The 23100-nt window shown below is 38.0% G+C and overlaps 3 protein-coding genes across 6 annotated transcripts in view; 2 read left to right on the top strand and 1 right to left on the bottom strand.

Annotated features, from left to right (window-relative positions):
* Positions 1–1135: 1135 nt before the first annotated feature.
* Positions 1136–4028, bottom strand: itpa (inosine triphosphatase (nucleoside triphosphate pyrophosphatase)). Its single transcript, XM_007239520.4, has 8 exons — positions 3906–4028; positions 2646–2703; positions 2495–2559; positions 2344–2417; positions 2227–2258; positions 2012–2124; positions 1698–1774; positions 1136–1417 (listed from the first exon to the last, which is right to left on the bottom strand). Exons 1-8 carry the CDS (start codon positions 3966–3968, stop codon positions 1288–1290), a joined length of 612 nt encoding a protein of 203 aa, XP_007239582.1. The 5' UTR covers positions 3969–4028; the 3' UTR covers positions 1136–1287.
* Positions 4029–4106: 78 nt separating this feature from the next.
* Positions 4107–18483, top strand: mettl13 (methyltransferase 13, eEF1A lysine and N-terminal methyltransferase). The gene is made up of 9 exons (XM_007239519.4): positions 4107–4321; positions 4415–4591; positions 11402–12146; positions 14281–14480; positions 15208–15397; positions 15577–15744; positions 15912–16124; positions 17086–17217; positions 17312–18483. Exons 2-9 carry the CDS (start codon positions 4439–4441, stop codon positions 17602–17604), a joined length of 2094 nt encoding a protein of 697 aa, XP_007239581.2. The 5' UTR covers positions 4107–4321; positions 4415–4438; the 3' UTR covers positions 17605–18483.
* A 795-nt stretch (positions 18484–19278) lies between these two features.
* dnm3a (dynamin 3a) overlaps positions 19279–23100 on the top strand; it is a 69449-nt gene continuing 65627 nt past the window's right edge. For 2 of the 4 annotated variants that reach the window (XM_049481545.1, XM_049481548.1), the window contains exons 1-2: positions 19279–19690; positions 20681–20965. In XM_049481545.1, the coding sequence (XP_049337502.1) occupies positions 20805–20965 (161 nt within the window). In that variant the 5' untranslated portion in view covers positions 19279–19690; positions 20681–20804. The remainder of the gene's footprint in view (positions 19691–20680; positions 20966–23100) is intronic. The other 2 variants (XM_049481541.1, XM_049481549.1) reach the window with 2 other exon arrangements.

Here is a 23100-nt window from a genome sequence, read left to right as displayed (position 1 = left end):
ATCTTACTTGTTATTTAGTCTTATACATTAACAATTGTTTGTACTTCTGTACAGCACTTGGCCCTTGTGGTTTGTACCTTCAACGTTGTAAGTTAATACTAAGGTCATCCAAACTATAGAAAAAAAATGAACTATTCATTAAACAAAAAGTGTTAAAAAACTGAATATGTTTTATATTTTAGATATTTCAAAGTAGCACCTCTTGCTTAAATGATAACTTTACACACCTTGGCTGGATTTTCTCAGTCAGCTTTATGAGGTAGAGTCACCTGGAATGGCTTTTAGTTAACAGCTGTGCTAAACTTGTTAAGAATTAATTACTTGAAAGTTAATGAGTTTGAGGGCATCAGTTGTAAAGTTTTGAAGAGGTAGAGTTGGTGGAATACAGTGAATTGCCCTGTTTAAGTAATGTTTTAATCCATAACATAACAAGAACTACTCAACTAAGTAAATAAAAAATACTTTCTGAAATGAAGGTCAGTCAATCCGAAAAATTTCAAGAACTTTAAAATTATCTTCAAATGCAGTCGCAAGTAACCAGCCTTAGAAACAAGTTAACAGCAATACAGATAAGAGTCACCTAAATGCTTCACAGGATATTTTGGTTTGTTTAACACGTTTAAGTTACTACATGATTCCTTATATATTCCTTCATAGTCTGGATGACTTTAGTATTCTTTTACAATTTAGAGGGGAAAAAACACTGCACGAGAAGGTGTGTCCAAACTTTTGACTGGTACTGCAAATGATTTTGGCCTAGACAGATAACAATAGTTTATGGTAGAGATGGTTAAATGTATACGTAAGGCATATGTTCACATTACTAATACTTCATTTACATTAAAAAAAACCCCCAAAAAACCCTATATACAGCTTTACATATGCCACCCAGGAACCCCCAGTGACCAGACCACATGCAGCTGCTTGGTTTGCACGCCCTCACATTCAGTGTTGTGGCACACTGCTGTCTATAGAATAGAACAGGAATTTGTGTGAATTTCAGGCTTTAAGAGGTCTGGCATTAATTATTTAAAATTTTTAATTTAATGTTCTTTGTTCCAGTTTTATAGACAACAGTGGGGTTATAAACCACAATCTTAGATTGGGTACAATGAGAACCATTTCAACAAAGTGCTAATATGTTACACAATATGTTTTATTATAAAAGTCATTGGATGGATTAAGTGTTGAAACCGTTTACAAACAGCATATTTATTAACTATCGTAGTGCATCCAGCTGACAAAATGCTGAAACATTAAATAGACAGATTAATGACTAACAGACTTTCAGTCATCCTGTTTGGGCCGTTTGTCTGCTGGTTCACCGTTCAGGCTGGAGAAGTGTTCAGACATGGCTGCCAGCGCACGGTATCGGTGGGAGATTTTGTTCTTCACTTCCTTTGGGAGCTCAGCATATCTGCACAGACCAAGCAATGGAAGAATTAAAAATAATATCCTACAAACACTTCAACCAGTGTCAAAATTCATGTACATGAAATACATTAATTAGGTAAAAGGGTGACATATAAGTGACAAGGAAGGACAAGCTGGGTCATTAGTAATTAATATTGTAACTTTCAGTAGAATTACTATTAGAAATACTCTACACAGCAGAAATGTCTCATAAAAGAATCAATAAAGGATCACTTAGTTAGTGCTGCCATCTAGTGGTGAAACACAAAAATTGGTTCACTTACGTTTTATCATATCCCTCTGGTTGGAAACAGGGATCCCACCCAAAGTCCCTTGGTCCCCTGGGCTCTACAATGTGGCCCTAAACAGCAGAAAGGGATCAAGTTGGCATCTATACATGTTAAACATTCATATACCTACAACAGAGCTGGTGCTTACAATTACACATCTGTAAACTACATATTTCATGCGCTGTATCAGTACTGCAAGTATATACAATGAATGTACTTAAACAGAGAACACACTGGTCTTGTGCATTTTTATATTATATTATTATAACAGTGTCCCCACAAGTTGCAAAATGTAGAACAATGCTAACCTCAGTGATTCCTCTAAAGAGCTGAACAGGTTCTTTTTTGCCAGCACAAAAAGCAAATGTGCATAGAGCCCAAGCAGATTTGTCCTCAAAACCTGCCAGGAGCTTATACAAGCCTGACAAAATAATAAAAAACACACCCAAACAAATAAATGTACAGATACTTAAAAACTTTAATTGTTTAATCATTAGTTATTAACATAGATAAAAGTTCTTACCTTCAGGCTTCAGTTTATCCAAAAACCATTTACTAAGAAAACACAAACAAATATGTTAATTTTGGCAAGTCACTGCAGTTTAATAAATGTAAAAATGCAACATGTTTTTTTGCTTACATGTATGGCCCTGGTAGCCCTCCCAGTGCCCTGAAACACAGGCAGGTGTCCTCCACGATCACCGGCCCATCTACCTTTACAGAGTACATACAAAAGTTCTACACGCTTTCCAATGCAGAGAGCATTTAGAAATGTGGTGTAAATATCAAACCTGTCTTGCTGCCTCCTGACACTTCTGTATTGAGATTTCATCTGGTTCCCCTTGGTATTCAGGTACTGGAAAATGTGAATGTAATTAGACAAAACACAAAATGACGGAAGATGAATTTTAAAATAATAAGTGCAGGAGAATACACACTCACAATCAATCTTCTTAGAAATAAGTTTGTAGGGAAATTTGTCCCCAAGGATCTGGATAACCTGTCAGACAGAAAAAAGTACCTGGTAAAGGAAACATGTTTGTATACATTGACATTGACATTGTCTGTAACAGCATAGTGTTATATTGACAGACCAATACCAAGTGTTTTTATCCAGCACTTATAGTAGGTAACAGTGTGACAGATTTGGCTATCCTATTCAAGTCTGTCCAGATAGGTAATGCTAAACAGAGGAAAATGCAAAATATGATTTTGATATGGTATAGTGTGTGGCCTCAGGGCTGGCACTGGGAAATCCTGTGTTAACTAATATGGTTGTCCTAAAGTAAACGAAGTCTTACTGTTATCATTACCTGATAATGACAACAATAGTTAAGTATAACTGTCCAGTTAACTGTCCACCCACACGCCAGTGGATTTTAATTTCCTGGCCGATTTGCATTGTTCATATACTGCCATACCGGTAGGAGCAGTATGGCCCTTTTGAATACTTGAATACTGTAGCTTGAAAGATAATATTAATACACAGTGAAGTTTGAAATATTTTATTTGTTAACGGGAGAAGCAAATAACCTGTGAGTGATAAACAACCATTTTGATACAGTAATGCCTCTAAAGAATAACATATTGTAAATTGATATTAAACACGTGTTTTACTTTAGAAATATCTCTTTGTATACTTTTTAAGTATTTTAAGCTATAGGTCAGTTTACATTGTTTAAATTGACTATTTTAAATATTTAGTTTTGTAAAGGAAGCAGTGTTAAAGTTGATGGCGTATTTCTTTTTAAGTGGAATTGTTTACATTCTGCATCTGTTATCTGTAAGTGCAGACCGATTCCTTCATATATAGTGTCATTTTTAGAGACAGAATTAATCCTATGCTAATCAAGGACTTCATTTAAAGCATTTCATATGTATTACTTACAGTAGAATAATCCACAAATCTATATAAAAGCGCAGTTTTGCAAAATAATAATAATAATAAAAATACCGCGATATACCGTAAAACCGTCAGAATCTTGAAAAAAAAAAAACCGTGATATACATGTTTGGTGATACCGCTCGGCGTTAGTGTATAATAAACAGTATCAGCCCGGGTCTACTGTAGTGAGCGGGGTGGAGCGACCACACACATCACTAACAAACACTAGAGACCAGCAGCAGCAGCTCGCGCTGTTCTCACAGTGCCCTGGTTGAAGGAGGACCTCTGGGGACAGCTCTTTAAACTCGCGCTCTCACCTCCTCGAGTTTCTTGGCGTTTCCAGTCACAAACACCACGGATCTCCCGGCCGGCACTGCCATGCTTTCCTCCACGTCCCGTCACCCCGCCGGACCGGTACAGCAGCCCGCCGAGCGACACACCGCCAACCAATCGCGTTCATCCGCTCAAACTTTCCTCCAATCAGCGGAGAGATGAGGCGGGTAGTCCTCTCAGACTGTCCAATCACTGCTCGCTCTGCAGCTCGCTGTGTGTCCGTCACTGAGACTAGTCCGAGTGGATACACTGAACATGTGGGGGACAGAGCGCTGCAGCTCGAGCAGCTGATAAAATAATATAATAATAACATTTACGTTTATATTATTAAAGTTATAACTAATACAACGACACGGTCCGTAACTTGAGCTCCTGATCGCTCGGTAACTGAAGCTGTTCGGTAATGTAGTGAGATTTACAGACACAGCACATATAACTACTAGCAGGGATATCTGAGACCCACGTTAGTTAACTAAACTGACTGTCTGATCAGAGATTCAGCAGAACCCTGAAGAAGATGAGTCTGTTACCCAGAACCGCGGAGGAGTTCAGCTCAGCGGACTACTGGGAACGGTTCTTCCGAAAACGCGGAGAAAAGGCTTTTGAGTGGTATGGAGACTACAACTCACTGTGTGGAGTTCTGCACAAATACATCAAACCCAAAGACAAGGTACTGTAGACAGTCTGCCTCTCTGTGTCTCTCGCTGTCTCTCTCTCTCTGTGTACAGGTCCTTCTCAAAAAATTAGCATATTGTGATACAGATCATTATTTTCAGTAATGTACTGATAAACATTAGACTTTCATATATTTTAGATTCATTACACACAACTGAAGTAGTTCAAGCCTTTTATTGTTTTAATACTGATGATTTTGGCAAAAAAGTAAAGAAAAAACAAAAATCCTTATCTCAAAAAAAATAGCATATTTTATCGGACCAATAAAACAAAAGTGTTTTTAATACCAAAAAAGTCAACCTTCAAATAATTATGTTCAGTTATGCACTCAATACTTGGTCGGGAATCCTATTGCAGAAATGACTGCTTCAATGCGGCGTGGCATGGAGACAATCAGCCTGTGGCACTGCTGAGGTGTTCTGGAGGCTCAGGATGCTACCACGGTAAAGTTAGTTTCATTTTTGATATTCGACTTTTCGGCTCTAATAACTTCTGAACGGAGGATGGTAGCCAGCAGATACTTACATAATCAGGACAGTACGACCACAGAGAGTGACGCACACCCTTCCTTTTACTGTTTGGGTGAAATTTGCGCAACGCCCTTTTAGCGTTAATACCGAAAAACTAAGCGCACTTTTCCTGTCAGAATAAAATGCATGTACTTCTAGACCACCTCTACATCTGTACACACTCATTTATTTACCTCCAAATCACTTCAGTGCATAAAAATGCCTATTAATGTTCCCACATAAGAATAGATGGCTTTAAGAAAAAAAAACACCAATAGCTCCATATCCTTAGGGTTCATACACATCAGAATAACGGGGATGTATACTTTGAGTCATGAGGAAAATTGCACACCCATTAATATTATGCAAAATGCTCAAATTTTTTATTATATTTTATATATTCACAAATTCAATAGCATTTCAGCAACTGTGTATGTCACAGCTAGGTGGCAGCAGACATGCACACCATTTATATTTTGGATACAGTGCCAATTCTAGTGAATATTACATTTTATATATTTAAAAAATCAATAGAATTTAAACCGAATTACACAGAACAATAAAAATAAGTGTGTATGATACAGCTAGGTGGCAGCAAACACGCTCACTCTTTATATTTATGATACATTGCCAATTCTACTAATTATTAAATTTTATATATTTTAAAATTCAATAGCTTTTACACCAAATCACACAGAACAATAAAAACTAGTGTGTATGATACAGCTAGGTGGCAACAAACACACACACTCTTTAAAATTTGGATACACTGCCAATTCTACTAATTATTAAATTATATACATTTTAAAATTCAATAGCTTTTAAACTCAATTACACAGAATAAAAAATATTGGATACAGTGAGCCATAGTATAAACAACATAGTATAAACCATAGTTTTAGCCATAATATAAATAACGCTAAAAATAGCTGTGTATGACACAAGTCGGTGTAAAATAAAGGGTGTTTTGCAAATTTGGTTATGTAAAACCAAAACATCAAAAGAAAACTTTTTACTCTCTGTGGTCATAATACATGTATTATTAATTTGATATTTGAGACAAAAATAAATAGGTGGATTATTTAATAACAAGGTAATGTAATGATTAAGGTATACCATGTAACTAACTGAATGTTATACAAACATATAATACATAATATTACATAATTACATAAAACTGTTACAAACACAACTACATTTAAACTTTTTTATTAATGTACAGTTAAATGTACTGTATGCTCTCTGTTAGAATAAATATTGCCAAGGACATTGTAAGCTATTGGTCAATTTCCAAAATTAAAGGGTGTGCAGTTTCTGCCCATGACTCAAAGTCATCGTAAGAACTTTTGAATGGATGATGGTAGCTAGCAAATGACAACAAAATGACCACAGAGAGTAAAAAGTTTTCTTTTGATGTTTTGGTTTTACATAACCAAATTTGCATAACACCCTTTATTTTACACCGACTTGTGTCATACACAGCTATTTTTAGCGTTATTTATATTATGGCTAAAACTATGGTTTATACTATGTTGTTTATACTATGGCTCACTGTATCCAATATTTTTTTATTCTGTGTAATTGAGTTTAAAAGCTTTTGAATTTTAAAATGTATATAATTTAATAATTAGTAGAATTGGCAGTGTATCCAAATTTTAAAGAGTGTGTGTGTTTGTTGCCACCTAGCTGTATCATACACACTAGTTTTTATTGTTCTGTGTAATTGAGTTTAAAAGCTTTTGAATTTTAAAATATATAAAATTTAATAATTAGTAGAATTGGCAGTGTATCCAAATTTTAAAGAGTGTGTGTGTTTGTTGCCACCTAGCTGTATCATACACACTTATTTTTATTGTTCTGTGTAATTCGGTTTGAAAGCTATTGAATTTTAAAATGTATAAAATGTAATAAATAGTAGAATTGGCAGTGTATCATAAATATAAAGAGTGAGCGTGTTTGCTGCCACCTAGCTGTAGCATACACACTTGTTTTTATTATTCTGTGTAATTGAGTTTAAAAGCTTGAATTTTAAAATATATATAATTTAATAATATGTAGAATTGGCACTGTATCATAAATATAAAGCATGTGTGTGTTTGTTGCCACCTAACTGTATCATACACACTTGTTTTTATTGTTCTGTGTAATTCGGTTTAAATTCTATTGATTTTTTAAATATATAAAATGTAATATTCACTAGAATTGGCACTGTATCCAAAATATAAATGGTGTGTGTGTCTGCTGCCACCTAGCTGTATCATACGAGGCTGAAGTTGGTTTGATATTCGCAGCTCCAGATTCGTTTGGCTCGATATTCGCAGCCGCGTATTCCCCGGCTGAAGTTGGTTTGATATTCGCAGCTGCCGCTTCACTAAACCACCGTGAACTAAAGGGAGCGTTCACAAACACCCGCTGTTTATATTAAACACCTCACAGATCAACACTGAAGGAGATAGAATGAAGAAAAGCAGCACATCTGTTTATTAACAATGTAAATATACAATATATTATTAAATATAATTTTATATACACAACCTTTCATCAATTATTTTCTCCAGTTTTACTTACAACATGAATTTGCTGTTCTAGTGTAATTCATTCATTTCCTGAGTAAAAAATATCTGAAATAGAGATTTAGCCTCCTACTTTCAAGAAAACCTGGCATTATCCTGTCCGGAGCTAATTGTATATTGTAAAATATTTATTTTAACTACTGAATTTATAATTATATATTATAATAAATAATAAAAATATATATTTAATACAATTATATTTTAAAAGCCATTGCGCTCAAAAAATATGAGGCAGATGTTCAAGTGTGATTTTGAAGAACTTTTTCATGTTGGGCCAGAACATGAAATTTGTGCATTATGGATCGGTATGCTATGTTGCCAGTTAATTTTAAAGTATAAAATCAGCTCGGGCCAGGCTAATTCCAGGTTTTTCTTAAAGTAGAAGACTAGTACTCTTCAGATCATGTGTATTTGGTCTGGCCCAAGATTAAAAAGTCCTTCAAAATCACACTAGAACATCAGCTTTACATTCAATTTTTTTGTGCATTATGGATCGGTAGGCCATGTTGCCAGTTAATTTTAAAGTATAAAATCAGCTTGGGCCAGGCTAATTCCAGGTTTTTCTTAAAGTAGAAGACTAGTTCTCTTCAGATCATGTGTATTTGGTCTGGCCCAAGATGAAAAAGTCCTTCAAAATCACACTAGAACATCAGCTTTACATAAAAAAAAAAATTGTGCATTATGGATTGGTATGCTATGTTGCCAGTTCATTTTAAAGTATAAAATCAGCTCGGGCCAGGCTAATTCCAGGTTTTCCTCAAAGTGGGAGAGTAGTTCTCTTCATCGGATGTGTATGTGTTCTGGCCCAAGATGAAAAAGTCTTTCAAAGTTTGCCAGTTCATTTTAAAGTATAAAATCAGCACGGGCCAGGCTAATTCCAGGTTTTTCTTAAAGTAGAAGACTAGTACTCTTCAGATCATGTGTATTTGTTCTGGCCCAAGATGAAAAAGTCCTTCAAAATCACACTTGAACATCTGCCTCATATTTTTTGAGCGCAATGGCTTTTAAAATATAATTTTATTAAATATATGTTTAATTATTTATTTCAATATATAATTATAAATTCAGTAATTAAAATAAATATTTTACAATATACAAAATTATATTTAATAATATATTGTATATTTACATTGTTAATAAACAGCTGTACTGCTTTTCTTCATTCTATCTCCTTCAGTGTTGATCTGTGAGGCGTTTAATATAAACAGCGGGTGTTTGTGAACGCTCCCTTTAGTTCACGGTGGTTCAGTGAAGCGGCAGCTGCGAATATCAAACCAACTTCAGCCGGGGAATACGAGGCTGCGAATATCGAGCCAAACGAATCTGGAGCTGCGAATATCAAACCAACTTCAGCCTCGTCTGTATCATACACACTTGTTTTTATTATTCTGTGTGATTCGGTTTGAAAGCTATTACATTTTAAAATGTATATAATTTAATAATTAGTAGAATTGGCAATGTATCCAAATTTCAAAGAGTGTGTGTGTTTCCTGACACCTAGCTGTATCATACACACTTATTTTTAGTGTTCTGTGTAATTCGGTTTAAATTCTATTGATTTTTAAATATATAAAATGTAATATTCACTAGAATTGGCACTGTATCCAAAATATAAATGGTGTGCATGTCTGCTGCCACCTAGCTGTGACATACACAGTTGCTGAAATGCTATTGAATTTGTGAATATATAAAATATAATAAAAAATTAGAGCATTTTGCATAATATTAATGGGTGTGCAATTTTCCTCATGACTCAAAGTATACATCCCCGTTATTCTGATGTGTATGAACCCTAAGGATATGGAGCTATTGGTGTTTTTTTTTCTTAAAGCCATCTATTCTTATGTGGGAACATTAATAGGCATTTTTATGCACTGAAGTGATTTGGAGGTAAATAAATGAGTGTGTACAGATGTAGAGGTGGTCTAGAAGTACATGCATTTTATTCTGACAGGAAAAGTGCGCTTAGTTTTTCGGTATTAACGCTAAAAGGGCGTTGCGCAAATTTCACCCAAACAGTAAAAGGAAGGGTGTGCGTCACTCTCTGTGGTCGTACTGTCCTGATTATGTAAGTATCTGCTGGCTACCATCCTCCGTTCAGAAGTTATTAGAGCCGAAAAGTCGAATATCAAAAATGAAACTAACTTTACCGTGGTCAGGATGCTTCGGTAGCGGCCTTAAGCTCATCCGGAGTGTTGGGTCTTGCGTCTCTCAACTTTCTCTTCACATTATCCCACAGATTCTCTATGGGGTTTAGGTCAGGCGAGTTGGCAGGCCAATTGAGCACAGTAATACCATGGTCAGTAAACCATTTACCAGTGGTTTTGGCACTGTGAGCAGGTGCCAGGTCGTGCTGTGGGTACTTGATACTGGACTTTAGGCATTTTGGCATTTCCTTCTCCCCAGTCTTCCTCCAGACTCTGGCACCTTGATTTCCGAATGACATGCAAAAATTGAGCAACACTCCAGTGCTGCTTCTCTGTAGTCCAGGTCAGGCGCTTCTGCCGCTGTTTCTGGTTCAAAAGTGGCTTGACCTGGGGAATGCGACACCTGTAGCCCATTTCCTGCACACGCCTGTGCACGGTGGCTCTGGATGTTTCTACTCCAGACACTGCTTCCACAGGTCCCCCAAGGTCTGGAATCGGCCCTTCCCCACAATCTTCCTCAGGGTCTTTTCTCACTTTTCTTTTCCACAGACTTCCCACTGAGGTGCCTTGATACAGCACTCTGGGAACAGCCTATTCGTTCAGAAATTTCTTTCTGTGTCTAACCCTCTTGCTTGAGGGTGTCAATGATGGCCTTCTGGACAGCAGTGAGGTTGGCAGTCTTACCCATGATTGCGGTTTTGAGTAATGAACCAGTCTGAGAGTTTTTAAAAGCCTCAGGAATCTTTTGCAGGTGTTTAAAGTTCATTCGTTGATTCAGATGATTAGGTTAATAGCTTGTTTAGAGAACCTTTTCATGATATGCTTATTTTGTGAGATAGGATTTTTGGGTTTTCATGTAGCTGTATGTCAAAATCATCAGTATTAAAACAATAAAAGACCTGAAATATTTCAGTTGGTGTGCAATAAATCTAAAATATATGAAAGTTTAATTTTGATCATTTCATTATGGAAAAGAATGAACTTTATCACAATATGCTAATTTTTGAGAAGGACCTGTATATATCTTTCTGTGTCTATCTCTCTCTGACTATCTCTCTCTGTCCTTCCGTCTTTTAGAGTGTCCTTTTTGTCAGCAAAGAGAGACAGTATTACATGATTTTATGCCATGTTTTAGATTACACCCACCAGACTGTTTTATTAATTTTAGTTATCTCTGTTCTTTCTTTCTCTCTCTCTCTCTCTCTCTCTCTAAATGTTAAATTAGAAAATATCCCCCAAATAGCTGGTAGTTATTTTCACATTATTGGCCCGTGGGATAAGACCAGTACTTTTACTGCACTGACCAAGTGCATATTTCATCACAATGACAGCATAATGTTTCATGTATTTGAAATGTTAAATAATTCAGGTATTCATAATGTTTAATAGGAGAACTACTCGTCTTTTTTCATTTCAACTTGGTTATTTATCCATACCAATAAAACTTTGATTATTTAATGTTACTTGCCAATCAATTAATGTCAGTTGTCTGTCAAGAACTGAAAAAAAGTGCTGAAGTGCTGAAGACATTTCATAATATATAAATTAATGCCTGTATGCCCTTTTTGTGTGCAAGGTGTTGGTGGTGGGTTGTGGCAACTCTGAGCTGAGTGAACAGCTTTACGATGTCGGCTACCGTCATTTAACCAACATTGACATCAGTGAGACAGTGGTATCTCACATGAACCAGCGGAACGTCCAACGACGACCTGACCTCATCTTCGAACAGGTGGATGCCACCCAGACAGGATATGAGAATGGCAGCTACCAGGCAGCCCTAGACAAGGGCACTCTGGATGCCATGGCCTCGGAGGAAGAAGGTGCTCTGGCAGGTCGGATGCTGGCTGAGGTGGCCAGGGTTCTGACTGTGGGTGGCCGCTACGTGTGTGTGACTCTAGCACAGGAGCATGTGATAAAGTTGGCAGTAGAGCACTTCAGTAATGCTGGCTGGGCCATACGGATCCATTGTCTGAGCCAACAGAGCCAGGACTCGGATTCCTCTTCATTTGCCCTGCCGGTCTTTGTTCTTGTGTGCACCAAATTTCGCCAGCCCCCTCCCTTTGCAGTGCTGGAGCTGTGCCAGGGAGAAGATGGTGCCCCCTGTAGGTTGTCGGCAGTGTCTGATCTGTTGGGTGCAATAAAGGAGCGCCAGGCTTATGCCCTCATGCTTCAGAAGCTGAGAGGAAGCACAGACACTTCTAGCTCACCTTCTCTCACACTGTGCCATGCAGCCTCGGGTCGTCCACGATACACTCTCACAGTTCAAGATAGTTCTCCTTCTACCAAGGTGCCCCGAACAAACCACTTTGCAATCTTTATCGGTAAGTGTGTAGTAGATACAGTTTATGTTTTCTCACTGTTTGAAGTCAGTTAATTTCATAGTCTTAATACAAGTTAATCAAAATGCCTTTTACATATTGTATTTGTTACATCAGGATCCCATTCATTATTAAATTTTTCTTTAAGATGTTATGTCATTCAGTATTGTAAGCAGGGGGGGGGATGCGTTTGAAATTCGTCACCGTCCTGTCATTACTTTGGGGCTTTGCCCCCTCTAGTGCAGCGCCCCTATGCGTCACATAGGCTGTATACCCGCTTTTTTGCGCCACTGATTTTAAGTATTCATAAATCCAGTAATTTCGGCATGGGACAAGCACTTTTTACAGCTATATATATACACTGCTCAAAAAAATAAAGGGAACACTCAAATAACACATCCTAGATCTGAATGAATGAAATATTCTCATTGAATACTTTGTTCTGTACAAAGTTGAATGTGCTGACAACAAAATCACACAAAAATCATCAATGGAAATCAAATTTATTAACCAATGGAGGCCTGGATTTGGAGCCACACACAAAATTAAAGTGAAAAAACACACTACAGGCTGATCCAACTTTAATGTAATGTCCTTAAAACAAGTCAAAATGAGGCTCAGTATTGTGTGTGGCCTCCACGTGCCTGTATGACCTCCCTACAACACCTGGGCATGCTCCTGATGAGGTGGCGGATGGTCTCCTGAGGGATCTCCTCCCAGACCTGGACTAAAGCATCCGCCAACTCCTGGACAGTCTGTGGTGCAACGTGACGTTGGTGGATGGAGCGAGATGTCCCAGATGTGCTCAATCGGATTCAGGTCTGGGGAACGGGCGGGCCAGTCCATAGCTTCAATGCCTTCATCTTGCAGGAACTGCTGACACACTCCAGCCACATGAGGTCTAGCATTGTCCTGCATAAGGAGGAACCCAGGGCCAACCGCACCAGCATATGGTCTCACAAGGGGTCTGAGGATCTCATCTCTTTACCTAATGGCAGTCAGGCTACCTCTGGTGAGCACATGGAGGGCTGTGCGGCCCTCCAAAGAAATGCCACCCCACACCATTACTGACCCACTGCCAAACCGGTCATGCTGAAGGATGTTGCAGGCAGCAGACCGCTCTCCACGGCGTCTCCAGACTCTGTCACGTCTGTCATGTGCTCAGTGTGAACCTGCTTTCATCTGTGAAGAGCACAAGGCGCCAGTGGCGAATTTGCCAATCCTGGTGTTCTCTGGCAAATGCCAAGCGTCCTGCACGGTGTTGGGCTGTGAGCACAACCCCCATCTGTGGACGTCGGGCCCTCATACCATCCTCATGGAGTCGGTTTCTAACCGTTTGTGCAGACACATGCACATTTGTGGCCTGCTGGAGGTCATTTTGCAGGGCTCTGGCAGTGCTCCTCCTGTTCCTTATTGCACAAAGGCGGAGGTAGCGGTCCTGCTGCTGGGTTGTTGCCCTCCTACGGCCTCCTCCACGTCTCCTGGTGTACTGGCCTGTCCCCTGGTAGCGCCTCCAGCCTCTGGACACTACGCTGACAGACACAGCAAACCTTCTTGCCACAGCTCGCATTGATGTGCCATCCTGGATGAGCTGCACTACCTGAGCCACTTGTGTGGGTTGTAGAGTCCGTCTCATGCTACCACGAGTGTGAAAGCACCACCAACATTCAAAACTGACCAAAATATCAGCCAGACAGCATAGGTTCTGAGAAGTGGTCTGTGGTCCCCACCTGCAGAACCACTCCTTTATTGAGTGTGTCTTGCTATTTGCCAATAATTTCCACCTGTTGTCTATTCCATTTGCACAACAGCAGGTGAAATTGATTGTCAATCAGTGTTGCTTCCTAAGTGGACAGTTTAATTTCACAGAAGTTTGATTTACTTGGAGTTATATTGTGTTATTTGAGTGTTCCCTTTATTTTTTTGAGCAGTGTGTATATGTATATATATATATATATATATATATATATATATATATATATATATATATATATATATATATATATCGCTGCCAATAAATAAAAGACAGATTTTATTTCTCACTTTATCCTTTTTATTAAAGTCTTTTGAAGTAATAACAAAATAATTTTCTTGTTGCCAATCACACCTCTTATGCAACTCTGTTTGATATTTGCAGTTCCTCAGGGCCGTGAATCAGATTGGTTGTATGGCTCTGCTGAGGGACGTGCTCAGCTAGCCTCCAGTGCTAAATTTCGACGTTTGATCATTGTTGCAATGCATCGAGACCAAGAGTATGAAGACATGCAAGCAGTCCAGTCTGAACTGTCTCCCATGGTGATGGAACTGGCACCTCCTGGAATGCCAGCCAATCAGCAGGTGAAAGAGTGGGCTCGTAACTGGCTCTTAAATAAAAAGTGTACACGGTTCCTTCCTTCCTAGTGGAAACTAGAGGGCCAGCTGATTGCTGACCCAGTGTTTGTTTTATTTAACTGCTAAGCTTTAAAATTTGCATAGAACATAGCACGTTTTACTGCCCCACACACATTATGTGTGCTGCTTCAGGCTGGGCTTGTTATAAGATTGAATCAAATTATTTTTTTTCTCCCCTAAATATCCAATCCAGCAGTTATGCTGATACTGGACATGATACCAATACCAGTCAGTACCAATACCCTTTTCTAGTATATATGTGTATATAAAAATATACGTGTGAGCACTATTTTCTTATGTTCTTCTTGCTCTTTCTGTTGTTTGAGGGGGAGGGTACAAAAAAGTTTTTTTTAGTATGGGTACTTACAGAAATGTATGACCACTGTTTGTATGTTGTGTATGATGTATGTGCACATATACACACAAAGATTGAAATGTCCCATAATGACATGTATGATTGTGTGTGGCAATAAAAATACAAATTATTAAAACAAGAAAAAGAAAAAAAAAAAAAAAAAATATATATATATATATATATATATATATATATATATATGTGTGTATTTAAAAATAAATCAAGTGTAGAAAATTCTTTATCAAAATGCTTTTTTTACTATTTATTTATTTTCTCCTCTTTTCTTCTTTATTTTATCGACATATTGCTGTGGTCTAGGTGCCGTTCTTGTCTGTAGGGGGTGACCTGGGCTGGAGGGAGGTGGTAGGCAGAGGGGTCAGTGACCTAACTGGGGAGTACTCTGTGGAGGATGTTCGCGGAGAGGATGGTCATCTCTACCGCAGATTGGTATTCATGAACAACACTCAGCTAGTGCAGTCTGAAAGCCGCCTCCGATCCACCACCCCATGTGAGTCAGACATTACCAATGTACAAGGGGGTTTAGTATGAACCCACGCTTTGCTATGTGAGAAAATGAGGGTAATCAGCTATGGAAATAGGATGTATGCATTTTATTATGAATATGATAATGATATGGATGTGAAAAGCTGATTAAATGTTTAGCTGATTTTTTTTCTTCTTTTTCAGCCTCTGCTCATAAAAAGAGGAGCAAGAAGAAAACAAAACCCTCCACTGATCCTCCACCTTCTGCTGGCAAAAAACATGCTGTCGACAAAGGATTTCTCTGTTGTACACATCATGAGGTGATGGTTGCAGGCCTTGCCATGCTAGGAACAGCAGCTATCAAAAATAAAGGTAGGCAATGGACGATGGCTGACAGAAAATGTTAGTTAGAGCTGGGCTTTTTTGTTTTAACTGAAGTTATAAAGCAACTGAATCTTGTTCAGGAAGATATGCAGTCATTACTGTGGATTTTCTGTGTTTTCAGTTTTGTTATTTTAAACTTGTCCTCTGTTCAACAGATGCGCTGGTATCAGTGTTAATAGTGGGTCTGGGCGGTGGAGGTTTGCCCCAGTTTGTACGAGACTTTGTGCCCGGTGCGCGAGTGGAGGTTGTAGAGTTGGACCCAGCTGTGCTTGAGGTGGCAAAGACCTGGTTTGAGTTCCAAACAGATGACAGACTGAAGGTCATACTGGGAGATGGCCTGGAGCATATCAGTACTCTTGCAAGCCTGGGTAAGGAACAGTTGATAAATGAGTAGATACAGTACCAGTCAAATGTTTGGACCCACATTTCAATCAATATTTTAGTTTATACATTTTTTCCTACATTGTAATTGATTAATCCAGTCATCCAGACTATGAAGGAGCACATAAGGCATCATGTAGTAACCTTAAAAGTGTTAAACAAAGCATTTAGGTGGCTCTTATCTGAGGGGCTGTTAACTTGTGATTTCTGAGGCTGGTAACTCTAATGAACTTTTGGTCTTTCTTTCCTTGGGGTGGTCCTGTTATAAGTCAGCTTCATCATAAAGTTTTTGAGGGTCTTTGCGACTGGACTTGAGGATACTTTCACTTCACAGTTCGCAATGACTGAGCTTCATTTTTTTTTTCTTTTACTTATTTAAGTAGTTTTTGCCATAATATGGATAAGTTCAGCACAGCTGTTTACTAAAAGCCATTCCAAGTGACTCTACTGCATAAAGCTAAAGCTGACTGAAAAAATGCCTAGATATGCCTATTTTGAAGAATCTACAACATAAAACTTATTCTGCTTTGTTTAATTTTTTTAATTCACTAAATAATTCAATATGTTTTTCTTCATAGTTTGCATGACTTTAGCACTAATCTACAATGCAGAATATTTTAAAGTAATGAAAAAACGGGTGTGTCAAAACTTTTGACTGGTACTGTAAATGAATCCTTAATTATACATGTAGTCTGGATGTATTACTTAATCTGTCACTCTAACTAAACTTTCTACAGTACATCTGTAACTATATTACAGATTTATATATTTTATTAATGAGTATCAATCATCAGGGTGTAGATTAATTTCAGTTATATCCAAAAGTATAGAATGTATGAATATTGAGCAGGATATATGCATCTCATGTGTTTCATTCTGCAATGCCTGTCAGGTGGCCCCTCCCAACCCCTTGCCATTCCCACCATTCTGTCTGAACTCTATTTATAGGGGGACATTCCTATGATATCATCATGTTTGACGTTGATAGCAAAGACCCCACCCTAGGCATGAGCTGCCCACCGCCTGCCTTTGTAGAAACATCACTACTGGAAAAAGTCTGCAAGCTGTTAACCCCTCGAGGTAAGGTCACTCTTCTATGCTGATTATGCTCTAAACATCACTACCCCATCTCTCTCTCCCCATCTTTTACTGTGTTTCTCTTTTACCTTTTCAGGTATTTTTATGTTGAATCTTGTGTGTCGTGACTCGTCTCTGAGACTGTCGGTGATGGACCGCTTACAGGCCGTGTTCCATAGTGTGTTCTCTCGTCCCATTGAGGGCGAAGTCAACGAGGTGCTGCTTTGTTCCAGGGCTGGTAGTGGAGGAGACAAACCGTCTGATTTCCCACAGGAGCTGCAACAGGCTGCCAAAACCCTACAGGGGGCGCTGCGGAACAGCAGTCAGAATGCCCCTTGCAACCCTCAAATAGACATTTCTTCAATGCTAAAAAACCTACGGGTAGCATAAATATTACCCGCTTAGTAAAGTGACAATTACCCACGTGTTTTTGTGCAAGTGATGCACGAGACAAGAGGATAAGTTGAATGATGATGTATGAGCACACAGATCTGATTTAGATATAAACATGGTGGGTGCACGCAGTGGATACACATTTAAAATCATTTTCAATTAAACTGAAATCAGATTAATGATTGTGAAATTAATACAGTAAACTGCAAAAAAAACAAGGATTACAACTTGGTATGTGTTCCTTTTATAATTAAAAGTTTAACATCCTGCTCTCAAAATATATAAACATGTTCAGAGTATCATGGTATTTTGAAAGAATGTCTTGTTTATAATAAGCATAAGTGTTTTTGCTTTTTTAGTATTGGTATATAAGCAAAGTTGGGATGTATGGAGATTGTTATTTATAATACTGAAATTAGGTTTACAATCTAGGTTACATTTAGTAAAGGCAACATATACAGCACAGTTACTTTTTACATTTTATTTTGGCAAAGAATGTAGGCATGCTCTTCCACAGATATATTTTTTTTATAATCAACATTGTCTTTGTTCTTGTATTTGGATTATCATTACTGTCTGTTGTTGTCTGTTGTGTGATCCTCTCAGTGTTACTGAACTCTGCTAAAGCATGAGTAGACTGATAAAGCACTGTGCTGATCTGCTGATCAGTTTTTTATCTGTGTTACTGAACTCTGCTAAAGCATGAGTAGACTGATAAATCACTATGCTGATCAGTCATTCATCTCAGTGTTAATGAGCTCTGCTAAAGCACAAGTAGAGTGATAAATCACTGTGCTGATCAGTCATTTATCTCAGTCTTAATGAGCTCTGCTAAAGCACGAGTAGACTAATAAATCACTATGTTGATCTGTTGAACATTCATTCATCCCAGTGTAACTGAACTCTGCTAAAGCATGAGTAGACTAGTTGTGTGCACGACGTTTTTTAAGGCGTGGGAATAATAATTAACCCCTTCAGACCTGAATTATGTTCCAGTGATAAAAGAAAATGCAAACTAGATAAAGTAAATAAATTATTAAAATAATGAATAAATAAATAAATTTGTAAATTTATTGTAAAGTTATCTTAATCCTATATAACTTTTATTTAAATTATTTTGTCACAAATCATCCCTATCCAGTAAAACTAAATACATGATAGGAAAAAATATTTATTTTGCATCGTTTTACTTTCAGTGTGCAGATTAAATTCTATTCTGATGGACAACAGAATACATCAGAGCAAGAATACACAAGAATGAAGAAAACACAATGTCCATTTCAATGGATGCAGGGTCTGACAACTTTTTTAAAGGTGTGGGAATGAGATAATTAAGATGTGGGGATTACTAAACAAGGCGTGGGGATGATGTAATAATTTAATAATTCTTCATTATTACTATTATTATTTATTTTTTTGTTCACATGTGTCACCTTGGGGGGTCCGTAAATTTATCTTATTAGAATATATTATTCTTATGATTCTTATTCTTATAAATCAGCCTTTTTTGTATATTTATTTTAAACTAAATGTTTGAACGGGAATAACAGTTTGATTAGAGGCGTTCCTCAGATTTCAGCTATGTTTATCGGTCTGGTAACCCGGGACGCCGCGTGCCATGAGATCCAGCGCTGTTATTTTTACCGGATGAAGCGGCTGGCGGTGCAACAGCCTGCAGACTGTCACTCCTGGTTACCCCAGGTCGTTAATGAAACTCTGAGCTGTAGCGGGGTTGTGTGCTGACTGTAATAAAGGTAAAATTCCCTCAGTTCAATTCAGAGTTAAGAGTGTGCGCGGGAATAAAGTTGGTCGCTGAGTTTTCCACTGAGGAGTGGCGTGAGGTCGCTGGTGCGCATGCGCCACCGCGGCGAGCCGTTAGCTGTCAGAAGAAGCGGTGGTGGAGCGCGAGAGGATCCAGAACAGGAGCTGAGGAGGAGATCCAGAGCACAGTTCAGCTCAGCGCGGGACCCGGGCTCCTCTCTGCTCCTCATGGTAGTTAGCGGGGGCAGGAGAAAGTAGCCGAGGCTCTGCTGAAGTTCACCGCTCTCACCCAGAGACAGTCAGTCCAGAGGAGAAGGAGAAGGTAGGCTAGCCAACCTCTTTCACTCTCTCTAAACAGACAGGGGAGCAGTTTAAATAGACCTTTAACTACTTTTAATAAGCAGAATGAGCTTCAGCTACTTCATCAAACTGAACCCAAAAGATTGAAGCTAACAAGATTCGTTTAAAAATGCTTGTTTTTCAGCACTTGTTAACTAACTTAGTTTATCAAACTAGCTTTTTAAACAAGACACGCCTCCTCGGTCAGTGTAACGTTTATCAGTTAACGTTAGTGATTTCTGTGTTGACTCGTATTATCGGCTTTCTAACGTTAACTGCCTAAAAGACCAGGATTTTTTGTCAAGGAGATTTTTTTTATTGTAATTTCACATCACATGTGGTACATGAGGTGGAACGAAATTGTATTCTCAAGGTCCAGATTACACAAAAAAAACAATTTTAAATTTTAAAGCATGATGATTATGCGAGGATATCAATAACGTGAAAAGTGATAAAGTGTCTCAGTTGTGGGTAAAGTGACAGTGTATTGTTAGTGATAGTTTTGTCAATTGTCTGCCTGACATTACACCACTAAATCTTGAGGATTTCTATTCAAGCATCACATAAAAAGCATAATTGTCATTGTAATAATATAAAAACATATTTAAGTAAATCTGTCAAAATATAATTAATAAAATCATACAATTGTCTCTTTCCTGAACTTTTTTTAAAATCAATATTTTCCTGAATACCAAGCAAACAGTTCATGTCCTCCAAACCTTTAGTTTTTATTATGTTTATCTATTTTTTACGTCTGTTTTTGAACATGCAGAATTTGGGTTGATTCCTGTTACTGATCTGGAATTATTAAGTGGAGTAGAGAAAGAACAGGCAGCATCCAGCCCAGGTGTCCTGAGGAGATTTTAAAGCCCTCAAATATTCAGAATGTAAATAAGTTACTGCAAAAAATAAGGGTTTTTACCTACACCTGTAGCTTCTATATATTCTATATATACCTTTTCTCTCTCTCTAGTTTTACAGGTAATGCTCTAAATGGTGTGGCTAGAGGGGGAAGCGGTGGTCGGACACTAGCTACTGTTCTCTGGCGGAATCCCCCGGTTATCTGTTCCCTCTCCCCTCCCTCTGTTGTTTCTGCTATGGGGAACCAAGGCATGCAGGAGCTCATCCCGCTGGTTAACCGCCTCCACGATGCTTTCAGCGCCATCGGACAAAGCTGCAATCTGGACCTGCCTCAGATAGCTGTGGTCGGTGGCCAGAGTGCAGGAAAGAGCTCTGTCCTAGAGAACTTTGTGGGCAGGTACGAAACCTGATGGCATATTTCTTAGTAAAACTGACTTAACTGAGATTTCCTCTTAGCAGAACTCTCCATAACTCATCACTGATAACCTGCTCATGTGGTGCTGTATGGGTAGTCCTGTTTTAACCAGGGCTGTAATCACATTAGTAAAAATCAAGAGAAGCAAGTACAAGTGCTGTATCAAAAAGTGACTTTAGTAGAAGTTGAAGTGTTCTTTAAGATCCACACTTAAGTATGGACCATGCTCTCTGTCTTCTTGTAAGATCAGCTTGATCGCTTGATCAGCTTGATCAATGATGAGCAAATTCATCAAACCTGGTGACAGTGCAGAGCATCTGCTGTCTGGCAGTGATAAATTTGGTTTGGAATTCATTATATTTTCATAATTGTAACAAGTGTCGATGCAGCACATAAAAAATGTATTAAAGTAAAAGTATTAAACTCATTGAAAATACAGCTCTAAAAAAATAAGAGACCACTTAAAAATGATGAGTTTCTTTGATTTTACCAAATTGAAAACCTCTAAAATATAATCAAGAGGAAGATGGATGATCAGAAGCCACCAAACCAAGCTTAAATATTTGAATTTTTGCTCCAGGAGTGGCATAAAGTTATCCAAAAGCAGTGTGTAAGACTGGTAGAGGAGAACATGCCAAGAGTGATTGTGATTAAAAAACAGGGTTATTCCACTAAATATTGATTTCTGAACTTTTTTTCGCTGTATGCAGCGAAGTAAAAGTGGAAGTAGGAGAAAATAATAATACTCTAGTAGATACAGATACAGCATTTTAGAACTTAAGTACAGTAGTGAAGTAGTTCTAGTTTGTCTGTCTCTGGCTGTAACCCACATAGCCAATGTTCCACATGAGGTTGTTGACTGAGATTTTATTAAGAACAAACATATTAGTATTAGTTAAGATATACAATATGGACTCAGGGATATTTGTATGGTTAGGATGCTGGATGATCACCAGTCACCTCAACCCCAAGATTACAACTCCTCTTAGATTGAGTATTGAGTGGAGTTTCACAGAATTATGCTAATATGCTTATCTGCTACAGAGATTCCTATTCTATTGGGAGTGCTTCTCTGATGCTAGGATGAGTTGGTGTTTGAGACCCATAACAAATAAAGCGTTTTTTTTGCAAAAGCAGATAAAGGCATGTTTACAGAATAAAACGTATCTATGCACATATTTATACAAATACAATATTAGTATTTAGATTAGTATCTAAACTCACTGAGGTTTTTGTGGCTAAATGCAAATAAATCCCCACAGTATAGTTCCAAAATGTGTGAGAAAGACCTTTTTTTAAAGAGCAGAGTTTGTTACAACTATAGATAATTGTCTTTAGGATAAATACAGTATACATGGTTAAAACTGAAATCACTCAATCTGTTTTTAATAACCATGAACAGCTTTGATTCAGCGTGCTGCATGCCCATTGTGGATCTACTGTATGGCTACAACAGGTGCAGATGGTCATACACTCATCTGTAGTCTGGAGCAGTCACTCCCACTTCCTCCGTCTAAAGCTGTGCCAAGGCTATGTTGGGGAGGCAAAATAAGGGCATGCCAGGACTATGATGGGGAGGCATTCAAAACAAGGGAGGATTCACCTCATGCTTGGTGGATAAGCAGGAGCATAATTTTCCTTTTTATTTTAGTTTTGCATGGATATTACAGATGGTCAAGTCCATTACATAGACATCCAGAGAGTGCATGTGGTGACTTTCATTTGATTATTTGGTTGGTCTGGCAGTATTTTGAAGGTTTTATAGCATTTTGTCTTAATATAATTGATTGTAGATTTAAATGGGTATTTTTAAAAGAGTTAATTATATTATGAATATTTATTTTATTTCATGATCGGGCTCAATCTATTGCTAGGAAAACACATTTATGTGTGTAACAAACACATGATGCATAACACATGATCATGTATTACCAAGGTTGCCTTGATTAGTATCTCAATCAGCAGACAGTGTCTCTTTAATGTTTATCTGTACAGAACCTTATGTAGGACATTTAATCTACAATAGTTTGAAGTTTTGGAGTGTACAGTACAAGTCAAAAGTCTGGACTTACCTCTTCTCATTCAGTGTGTATTTTATGACATTGTAAAATTTAATA

Source organism: Astyanax mexicanus, chromosome 1 (assembly GCF_023375975.1).
Source record: "Astyanax mexicanus isolate ESR-SI-001 chromosome 1, AstMex3_surface, whole genome shotgun sequence".
Taxonomy (NCBI): Eukaryota; Metazoa; Chordata; class Actinopteri; order Characiformes; family Acestrorhamphidae; genus Astyanax; species Astyanax mexicanus.
The sequence above is the reverse complement of the archived record's forward strand: the minus strand, read 5'-3'. Positions and strand labels throughout refer to the sequence as shown.